General features: G+C 36.4%; 2 protein-coding genes across 2 annotated transcripts in view; one reads left to right on the top strand and one right to left on the bottom strand.

Moving 5' to 3' along the window:
• Positions 1-11,851, bottom strand: part of LOC118749300 (putative alpha-L-fucosidase) — an 87,786-nt gene that overhangs the window by 25,131 nt on the left and 50,804 nt on the right. The window lies entirely within an intron of this gene.
• On the top strand, positions 9,720-10,461 carry LOC118749302 (putative alpha-L-fucosidase). The gene is made up of 3 exons (XM_036484100.1): positions 9,720-10,127; positions 10,199-10,340; positions 10,410-10,461. The coding sequence occupies exons 1-3, from the start codon at positions 9,920-9,922 to the stop codon at positions 10,444-10,446; spliced, it is 387 nt and encodes a 128-aa protein (XP_036339993.1). The 5' UTR covers positions 9,720-9,919; the 3' UTR covers positions 10,447-10,461.

The following is an 11,851-nucleotide window of genomic DNA, read 5'->3' as shown; positions in this document are numbered from 1 at the left end:
CCTGTAGAGCCTGAACACGTTGAATGTGGTAGGGATGAAATCGATGGTCTTTTAAAGCTTTGTGAACTGTAGTTTTTGGTATTCCCGTCCGTCTTTCCATCATTCTCACTGAAGTCGATGGACCTAGTTCCACTTCCTCTAACACAGCTTTAACATCTACCGTTGCAGGACGTCCTGTTTCGCCGCCACGCCTTCCAGGTATGCGATCTTAAAAAAGTAAAGTAAAAATGATAGTTAACAAGCAAGCAAACAAGAAAGGATCACTTACCTTCATATATTTCTCTATGGGTCCGGGCGAATACTTCACGACCCGGATGTCGACGATTGGGGTATCGCTCTGCATAGAGTCTTTGAGCAGCTCTGGCATTACAGCAAGCTTCACCGTAAATTAGGTGAATATCCGCATATTTATGCGACGTATACTGCGTGTTCTCTGTCATAGTATTAATAACACAATGTTCGAAGGGGCCAATTTCACCAAATCCACTTTCACTTATTCCGGTAAGTAACACAAAATAATATCAGGAGCAGGTAATAATGTACCTTTGTACTATTTAGCATGTCATTTGACGGTAACAAGAGCAAATTCAATTTAAATCTATTAAATACATTCTAGCGTGTCTCAGTCCTTTGCCCACAACAGCGGCTATAACTTTTTTTTTCTATTCAAAACAGTAAGTGTGGCACCTTTCTGAAATCTTTATGAAATGAGCAATTTTCTTATGTAATGCAAAGTTATAGCTCAGTACATTTTTTTTTCACCCGAGATAGTCAAAGTTGGGGAAGAACATATCAAAAAGTTAAAAATCCAGAAATAGTCCTAATTTTATGATGGTTCCTTAATATATTTTAACTACATTGCATTTGAGTATGGAGAGGCAACTATCTGGAAGTATTTTACATAAAAAATTTACTAAGTATTGCCCGGTTTGTAGTTGCAGTTAAAGAAAACACATGAAAAGGCACGATTTTTTTTAAATTCGAAAAAATGTAAATATTTCAAAAACGGTGACACTTTTACCTGAAAATTTTTTGTTTATCAGGGAGCTCACCCCCCCACCTACCTTCCCCTAAAGTTTGGCACGTTACTTCTGGGACACCCTGTATATTCTCATGCACAGAAGAATAGATTCGTGCTATTTGGACCAGTTTTATCTACTAGGTAGGCACATATGTGCATACATATCTATGTAGGTATAATGTTTTTAATGTTCAATAATTTCTTATAAAATTTCAACTTATACACTTAGGTCACTTTTTATGCGGATTTGAATTTATGCTTTTTTGAGAGCTTTTATTACTTTTTTTTCAATATGCAAGGGGCAATGCTTCTGATAAATAATTTGTTGTTGTATTCTTACATACAAGTAATTACTAAGTAATTTGACTAAGTAACTATGTTACATATGTATAAATGAGAACATGATATTTATAAAATCATTATTTTGTCTTTCATTTCATAAATGAGTAGGACATCAGCATTTTCAAATGAATATTCCTGGTTTAGCCCCATACATATATATAATAATAATATAATTAAGGCTGGTCCACATAGAACTTTCGCGTTGACTTTGTAGTTGGCGTTGGTTTGACAGAACGCACGTTAAAAGTATGCGTTCTACAATGAAGCTTGGCAGAGACTACTTTGGCCACTAAATTAACATATTAACGAGAAATAAATTAATATTTCATATCAATAATTGCATGAAAAATTATATTTCTTGCCTTCATTTGATTAAAAGGAAAAAACATTTCATTTAATTTTATTTATTTGCAACAGCTGGCGACCGACGCAGCGATCTTTCTGCTTTGTGTTGGCCTTAGCGTTGCCAAATTTTGGATATGTGGACGGCTGCTTTGAAATTCGACGCCAACGCAACGTCAAAGTTGTATGCGAACCGGTCTCTATTCTTTGTTTACGCAAATTTTCCCATGTCTACATATCCATATATACATGCATACATATGTACACATGTCCTTGAACAACAGGCCACAAATAAATTTTTTCACCAAGGACTATATTTCATTCAGGTATACAGCATAACTGCTACAAGTAGAAAACTATTTTGGGGGTGTTAGCAAGTGCTTACTTGTTTTTTGTTTCTGCGGCACAAACGATTATAATATCTTCGTTACTTACTTTTCTCTGTAAAGACAAAATACATGCATATTTACATACATATATAAATGCATATATACATAAATACGTACATACAAACATATATAAATATGCATGTTATGTGTGTACACATGTATGAATATAACTCTAAAAAATAATTCATTCCATAATCTATGCTTATGTATGTAATCAACTTTATTTGTTGTTTTAAATGCTGCCCTAATATAATACTTCACATATATATATGCATATGTACATATAATTATTAACATACTTTCGTACATAATCTATTGACATATATTCCCACATTTTTATGCACAAAAATGCATGTGTTGTATAGTACACTCGGAGCGCTCGCTCGTCGCTCACTCGTCTTTCCTAGCAGAGTGAGTATGCAGACAGCTACTCGCCTCGCACTGCGAGCGAGGCAACACCCAACAGCCTCGCTCATTTAATAGGAGCGCGAGCAAACAAGCAGCGCTCGTTTGGCGAGCGAGCCAAACTTCTCGTGCCTCGCCTCATTGCTGCTACGAGTACGAGCTGCGAGCGCCTCGTTGTCTGCGAGGCATTGAGTAGGAGTTTGCTCACTCGCTCGCTCGAACTCCGAGTTTTTGCCCACCCTGAGCTCAACCCCCGGGAGGCTGATGAAGTGTGCCACTCCGACTGGGTTTGACCAGAGAGGAGCTTTAGTTGAGTGGTATTTCGTAGGCATGCGAAGAGGTGTGTGAAGCCATAGGGTGACTGTCCGCATGTCGGGACATACGTAGGGCACATCTGAGAACAGCACATCTGCTCTAGTAAGAGTTTAACCTGCTGCGTTATCCAGAGCGGAGTTGCGCTTGGGTGGTGCGAGTCTGCCGAGGCAGAAGAAGTTCTGTCTCGTCTACATCATTCAGAGTTCGGGAGTTGGGGTAAGTTGAGACCGACCAGTGATTGTTTAATGAACCTCTGGACCTCGTCAGACAGTTCGTATAAATGCATTCCGACGCGCCTCGGCAGGCCTCTACCGCCAGCAGATGTCTGTTCGGAGGCACACGTTTGAGGCACCATACTAGGAAGTGCTGTTGTTGTTGTACCAGCATACAAGCTCCCCAAAGAGTTTTTGGGGAGTGCTGCTGGAGTGACATTCTTTGGCCAAATATAAATCTGGGTCGTTCCGGTTAGGTAGACCCGACTGTCGTGGGAACGACTAGGAAGTGCTTGTTTAGCATGGTGTTGACAGGGAGCGTTTGTGTTATGACAGGTGTGTAGCTTTGGTGTTGTTGTTGTAACGGCTACAACAACCTCACGACCTCGTCCAGGTGGTAAAAAGGGTTGCCGAGGATTTGGAAGGGGAGACGGTTAGGCTCCTTGCAGTGAAGAAGCGAAAAAGTTCGTGGAAGTATCCGTTTACTTTCGAGCACAAGTCATCAATTCCATTCCCAGACGTCATTATCAAGAAGTCGCACAGTGATGTGGCTCCATATAAAATGTGGGCAAAAATACAATTATGGATGGATTTAAAAGAAAACTTGTTTCCTAGTGAAGTTGAGGACGCTGAATTCATAAATGCATTTTTTTATTCCTTTCTCTGTAAATGCAGTTTGAAGTTTAAAATTTGGATTCTTGTTGCATTTATGTACTAGGGATTTTGCGAATGTGAAATTTTAGACATCCGCGGATGCGGATGCGGATGTCTAACAGCTAACATCCGCGGATGCGAATGCGAATGCGGATGTCAAGTATTTTTAAGAAATAACCAGGTAAGTAAACTAAGTTATTTAGGTAAATAAAAAAATTTAAAAGTTGGTAATTTTTAATAATGTTTATTTTATTTAGTAAATGAATTTAAAATTGAACATCTTATTTAATAAAAAGTGATGAGAATTGCATCGGGGCTGCAAATGCCGGATGTATCCTCCTTACTTTCATGTTCACTTGAAGAATCTAGCATACTGGTGAGATCGTTGCTTAAACAGCGCTTACAAACCAAACCAGATGTGTCAGGTTTTTATGAGGCTTTTTAGAAAGAATTCTTCATTTTCATTCCTGTAGCGGTTTCAGAATTTGGAGAACTTGTAACGTGATCAGCGTTTTTCGATTTTAGTTTTTGTAATTCACTTTTAATGGTTTCTTCTGCGATTGGTTTGAAGAATTTGTGCTTATAGCCAGCTAGATAGGTGGATATGGAAAATAAATTATTATTTTCCGGGAATGAAAATTTTGAACAAAATTCTGTTTTTAAGGTCCTGTAGTGCGATTCCCATTTTTCTTAACGACAATATTCGTATCGTTAGCTAACGATTCCGACAAGTTTCCTTAATTGCAATTCTCAAGCACACTTTTAGCGAATATTGTCGGTAGCCTTGACAGTTGTCTAACGAAATTTGTCGATAGCCTAGCTACGAATATTTTGTCGTTGAAAAGCCTAACGATAAAATTGGTTTAAGTTTTTATTGAGAAAAATTTGGCAAAATTCATCGGTAGGCAAACTATTATAATAAAAAATAACTAATAAATAAACATTTATCACATATAGATGTGCTTATTATTATTATTTTTATTTATTACACTGTGAAAGTTGAAAACTTAGGCAAAGGTTTTGATAGTTGATCTCACTTAATTGGGGCACTCTAAATTCAATGGCTTCCCCCGTTTTGTCAGATTGGCTCCAGTGTTCGAGATAACGACACTTGAACATTTGCTCCAATTTTAACTTGTTACGTCGAAAACTAGAGCCACAGCTGAATTTTTAGACGTGGAATGCATAACATGAAAATGATGTGGTGTTGTAATTCATACTGTAATTGTGCGTATAATTTGTTAGTGTAATTTTTTACTTTTATATGGCTAACACCACCTTATTAAATTCGCCTTGCACGAGGCCCTTATTGCAAAATAAAAAGTCCAGCATCCTATGGTACTGCTCCGTAGTAGCTTTTGCGCTTCTGTTTTTTTTCATATATTATTTACAAGCAACAATCTCGACAACAATAATACGCGCAACAAGAAAATGTTTATTTTAAATATTGAGTGTCAAACGTCAATATTGCCATATTTGTCTTTGTAATTAACGACAATCCTCGTAACCTTCTTTATCGACATGTCTAACGAATTCTGTCGTTAAGGGCCGTTTGCGCCATGTCTAGTTAACGCTAACTGGAGGTACATCCTTCAGTTACGCACGTTAACTGCTTTATCGATCACATGTTAAATGATGGGTGTCGATAACGTCGATAAAGATGTTTAACTGGGAGTTAGTATTAACTAGACATGGTGCAAACGGCCCTAAGGGCCGGTTGTTCAATGTCTGGTTATCAGTACTTGCCGGTTAAACATCATTATCGACGTTTTCGACATCATGCATATAACATGTGATCGATAAAGCAGTCGTTGCATTTAACCGGAAGTTCTGCCTCCGATTTGTGCTAATCAGACATTGAACAACCGGCCCTAAGTGTGTTTTTGAGAATAGCCTATTCGCTACTGCAAGCTACAAACGTCGTTCATTATCAATAACGAATATCGGTCGTTAGGAAAAATGGGAATCGCACTACTGGCTGCCAGCCGAATCGGATCAGAATATTGTTATTTTTTTAAAAAAGCACCCCGTTTTTTTATAATCATTTGAATTATTGGAATCACGAATGATGAGGGTTTCAGATAGTTACTTAATTCTTACCTAATTAAAGGTCGGACATAGCTTTTTAAATATTTCAGCATCGATTCTCTTTATAGTTAAATGTTGAAGATTTTTGCTAGAAAGCCCTATTGTAGGAGATTAATCTTTCACTTTAAATTGCAAAGAAGGGGGACGTAGGGGGAGAGTTTTACCACAGAGGCCTTTAGCCAATGAACATATTTTTCTATGAAAAAAATATTGCCCGACAAGTAAACAAAATTACTGTTTTTTTAAATTTTTCCTTAAAATAAATTCCCCAAAGAGCCACATTTGAAATGATTGAAATGAATATATCGTCACCTGAAATGCAAAAAGACGTAACAACACCATAACTGATGTGGGAGTTGAAATTCGATGAAATCCTTCATATCAATCAAAAACTGAATTTTGAGATTTTTATTAGTTACGACTTTTTGTATTTCAGCGACGATGTTTGTTACGTCTTTTTGCATTTCAGGTGACGATATGTAACATCAAGAGCAAATCACGACAATTTGGTTTAAAATTACAGTGCACACTTTCTTCTTTTATGTCTAGTAGTTTTTTTAAGATTGATCCAAAAAAAATCACAATAAAGAAAGAAATGCAGGTATTTAAAGGAGAGAAAACAAAAAAATATATTATTAAAAGGGCTATGTTCTCTTTGACGTACGTCAAAGGCCAAGTAGAAGTGGGAACTTGTATAACTGCTCGATTATATAGCTTAAGAAATAATAAGTTTAAAGACATTTTTATCAAAGTTGATAAATATGATATTTGACCAGTTTTGTTACACAAATACTCCAACGACCACAGGAAACAAATATTGGCTGCAATTTGTCATTTTGTTTGACAGATATACGTTTTATCGGTGCACTTGCACAACATTCGCTCCGCATTGATTATTGCGAATGCGAAAGCGAATGCGAATGTTAAAATTAATTCGGAAGCTCCGCGGTTGTGATTGCGAATGCGAATATTCGCAACAACCCTGTTATGTACATAGGTACCCAGTGCGAAAAGTAGTAATGCATTACATGCGTGATAATTAATGTTATGTATTTCTTATGAGTTCTAGATTCCATTTATGTTTACTATGTAATCAGCATTCTAATGTATCCAAAAAGTCCCAAAAAATGCATATTAAATCACATTCATTCCTCGATACTAGGTAATGCAAAATTGAATGTCGCACTTTTCCTAGGACATCGCCGTGGGGAAAAAATGCATTTTCGAATATGAAAAGGGCTGTTTTACTGATCATTTTTTCGATTACTATAGTAATAATAATTTCCTTAAGCAAATAATCGCTCTGTTAATGGTGTTTAACAAAATAACAATATTGCAAAGTGTAGTGTTAATAGTTGCATTATTGGATTAAGAGTGTGAAGCATAACGATTTAAACCAATAAGCAGACAGTGGCTTCGTCCAAATATAAACCAGTAAGAAAGTCTAATGGGTCGATTACGGATAGCAACGCAACCACGGTTCGGTTGCCAGCTGGCAACGCAACTGGAAAGAAAATTTGTATTACGAATGGCAACTATCGTCAGTTGCTGTAGAGTTATCGATAACCTCTTAAATTTTTCGCAGAAGGGAATGCCACAGCAATGGCTTCAATTTGGAAAACTTAGTGTGTCGGTAGTTTTAAAAGAGGTGCTTCAGTTGATGAAGGCAAAAATTTGCAATCAGTGTTCGCTTTTGTTTCGCCAAGAGGGCGTACTCCATGGGAACTAAAATTTCAAGTTATTGTTTTGTTATTTTCATAATATTCTGTAAAAGCAAACTGCATTGCAAAATGTTAATATCGTTCAAATTATTAAAAAGTAAAATATATGACACACTTTTCAATTTTCGCTCCTAAATACGCTCCAGAGACATTCCCAGCAACTACAAAAATGTAGTCGCCTCTATACACATTTTTTAGCAACTGCAGTTGTCAGTTGAAAGTTGCCAGTTGCTATCTGTAATATCGTTTTAGCAACTAGCAACGCAACTGAGGTTCGATTGCTATCGATAATCGACCCATAAGTTCGGGCGGAGTCGAACATTAAATACCCGGCGCAAGTATTAAATATTTATACGCTTCTCACCTTTCCGAAAACTACCGCTACTTGGTGGTATTTTAAACATCTTCGATAGAACGTTCAGTTAGACGTAATGAGATAAACTTATATAGTCATATGTGGGCGGTATCTAGGCCATTTTCCAAAATTCCAAATAATAGTGGTATTCATCTAAACCGATAACTTTATCAAGCAGATAATCTTATAAGTTTATGCACTCTGTTACATGAACGACCCACACTCTCTTTTCGTTTACACATGCGACAATAGTCGTGTTTTCTTTGGTTATAAAGCGAAGTGTCACTAACTTTATACTACTAGCACGGGGATAAAGAAATTATAGAAACTACCTCACTAAATTGGAAAAAATTATATTTACGAGATATCTATTTAAATAAATGTACATATAACATAAAGACTATTTATTTGAAGCAAGTTATAAGAAACAATGGCCGAATGTCTGGTTGTGTATGAATTCATTTAACACGGCTACCAAACTTTGCGAATTATCAGTGAAACAAAACAAACAGACGAGATAATAATTGAACCAGATCTCTATCAGGATCATATCGTTGTTGAATTTGCGTGCAAAATTTGTATGCGGATCCCGATTATTGCCTAAGAAAACATAGCTAGAGTTGCGACAGAGTTGCATTGTCTTCAGTTTATCAAGTTTATTCAGTGAAATCGCTGGATAAATTTACCAGAAATGTGTAAACGAGTTTCCATACAAATTTTGACAGTTCATTTATAAGGTTTACACAATTATAAGTTTATACGGTTTACAATGCATTTATAAGGTTTGATGAATACCCTTAATGTTACTTTTCAAGGGATTGTTGTTAGTATAAATTTTGAGTAAATTAGCTTCCTAAAATTTCGAAATATTGAAGTTTCAAGCATTTCTAAAATTTACTGTTATATGAAAAGCGGCCGTAATTTTAGTCCGATTTCAATAATTTTCAACCTTATGCTATTGTGTGGATAGCACTATAACCATACCGAGTTTGGTACAAATTGGAACGACGGTTACCGAGATACATATATCTGATCATAAGTGGGCGGTGCCACGCCCATTTTCCAAAATTTTACCATAAATGCATTTACTGGTAAAGAATTGTTGCAAGCATCAATTTCGATTCGGCCATTTGGTATGTTGTGCCAAGTTGCAAAAATTTATAATATTCTTATTTTCCAAAAATTATTGTAAATATCAATTTTGAGTGAATTATCTTCAGTAGTTACTAAAATATTGCAGTTTGCTACGTACATATGTACATACATACATCCATACGTATGTATGTATGTACATATCAGGGTTGTTGCGAATATTCGCGGAACTTCCGCATAAATTTTAACATTCGCATTCGCAATAATCAATGCCGAGCTTTTGCGAATGCGAATATTGTGCAAGTGCACTGATAAAACGTATATCTGGCAAACAAAAATTTTTAGCAAACATTTTTTTGCGTGTGGAGATGCTACGTTAAGACTGTCCCCTACGTCGACCTTCTTTCGTAATTTAAAGTCAAAGAGTAAGATAATAGTAGGTATTTCCAGCAGAAATGTTCAACGGCAGGCTATAAAGAGAGTCGACTACTTGCGCGTTAGTAGATTACCTTTAATTAGGTAAGAATTATGTAACTATCGAATATTATTTGTCTGTTGAAAAAAGTGTAATTATTTTTTTCTCATAAAACTTATTATTCTTAAGTTCCGTGTTTCCGTTTATTAGTCTTTCAGTCTTTCAAAACCTGTTAGTAGACATGTTTAGAATCGAGTCAACCACTTAGCTGAATATTTCCACACATTTCGAAATTAAGACTTTCTGCCACCCTCAGACCACTGTGCGACGTTTCATCAGTCACACTATTATTTAATCAGCTTTAAAGTACCCTCAGTGGCAAACTGATCTTCCAGCAAACAAGTGTAGATTTTGTTTTCGCTTCGCTGTGTTTCTGTATACCCGCTTATTGTTTATCTGCTCGTTCGCGCGCAGCTGTGTGTATATACATACATATATATGTCATAAATACATACATATATCATCACATTAATTCGAAGATCTTAGTTTTATTATAAATTCGGAAGCAATGCTCCGCCGGCATCATTGTGTATTTTTCATTTATTTAATGATTATTAACACATCAGCATTAGAACGTTATGAACCGAATTGGGATAGTCTCGATAAGCGTCCATTGCCCAGCTGGTATGATGAGGCAAAAATTGGCATTTTCATACATTGGGGTGTATATTCAGTGCCCAGCTTTGGTTCCGAATGGTTTTGGACCGACTGGATAAGTGAGTGCTTAGGAAGTTGCATACATTTTTACTAGTATGCTCTACATACAATTGTGTACTTTTATTTTCAGATTTACGATATCCCAATTATTTAAGCTTTATGAAAAACAATTACAAGCCAAACTTCTCTTATCAAGAATTTGCTCACGAATTCACAGCTGAATTATTCAACGCTACAAAATGGGCTCTTCTTTTTCGCGACAGTGGAGCGAAGTGAGTATTTTTTTATATTTGTCAAAAAAAATTCTGAGGAGGTTTTAAAAAATATTAACGTTTTTTTAGATATCAGAAAGAAAATAATGATAAGGTTTTGTATTAGCCAAAAATTTTGAATGTGGAGCGCTTACAAATAAACGCCCAAAATTTTTATTTATTTTACCAAGACTTTTTGGTCCAACATTTTCACCAACAATTCACGTTTACGATTTTCATTGGCACATTCTGCTAAGATTATGGTTTGGTGGTCATTTGCCACTTTAAATAACCTAAGGAAAGTGTTATATCCGCGAAGAAGTTCTTGAAATTCTCCGACTTTGCAGCATTTTATAGCACGGTTATTCACAAAGCGAAATAAAATTTAAGAATTTTTTCCCCTTCACTCCCTGGAGGCAACAATAACCCGGTTCTATAGTGAATGTCCTAGAAGCTTTACAGTATAGTTGGTGGCAATTTCAAAATGGGTGCGAATCATTGTTCTACAGAAATGCAATATACGTAGACTTATTTCAGACGAAATACCTTAAAAGCTTGAACGCATAATAATATTGGGAAATCACATCCATTGGGCCAATCGCAACACAGGAGAGTTCGATATACTCAATGGTGCAACAGGTCGATTTAATCTGACCTTCACGGCACCTTTTCTCACTTGGCTATTTTATTTTATTATTATTATTACAACGCTTTTATCAACTTGCAATGTTGTATGTCCAGACCAGTGATGTTGCGAATGTGGAATTTTAGACATCCGCGGATGCGAATGCGGATGCGGATGTTCAAACGCTAACATCCGCGGATGCGAATGCGAATGCGGATGTCAAGTATTTTTATACCCGAGCGCACTTGTACGCAAGGGTATTATAACTTTTTTCACATAACGGCTGTTTGTAACAGGCAAAACGAATCGAGATAGATATAGACAAATGTATACATAAATGATCAGAATGAAAAGAGTAACCGTATGTGCACACGATAACTCGAGTACAAATTGAGATATCTTAAAGAAACTTGGTATGTGTACTTATTTTGAAATGAAATTAAAAATGAGAATATTAAAAATGTTTGGAAATGGGCGTAGGCACGCCCACTTATGATTACATACATATGTATATCTTGGGAACCGCTCCACCAATTTCTCCCAAACTTGGCACAGTTGTTGGCCTTCACAAAACATACCAAACGGCTGAAAATTTAAAAAATCGGATAATAACCACGCCCACATCCCACATAACGGTAATTTAGAGAAATACGAAAGCTTCGATAAATCAGTAATCAATGTAGCTATTAATTTATTCTTGCTGAACTCAAAAGTCTGCGAGCAGAGCAAGAAAGTGCAGTTGCTGGTATTCACTCCCTGCAAGCTGACAAAAACAAATTACTTGGCGAGTTAGAAATAGTGCGCTCTGAACTCGCTAATTTCCATAAGCTCTTCGATGAAGGTTTTGCTGGTTCACTTGCTTCGCTCACGTCTGAGCTCAAAGAACTGCGCCGTAGTGTTAGCAAAA

This window comes from Rhagoletis pomonella, unplaced genomic scaffold, assembly GCF_013731165.1.
Source record: "Rhagoletis pomonella isolate Grant_MI unplaced genomic scaffold, Rhpom_1.0 Rhpom_scaffold_00014, whole genome shotgun sequence".
NCBI classification, from domain to species: Eukaryota; Metazoa; Arthropoda; class Insecta; order Diptera; family Tephritidae; genus Rhagoletis; species Rhagoletis pomonella.
The sequence above is the reverse complement of the archived record's forward strand: the minus strand, read 5'-3'. Positions and strand labels throughout refer to the sequence as shown.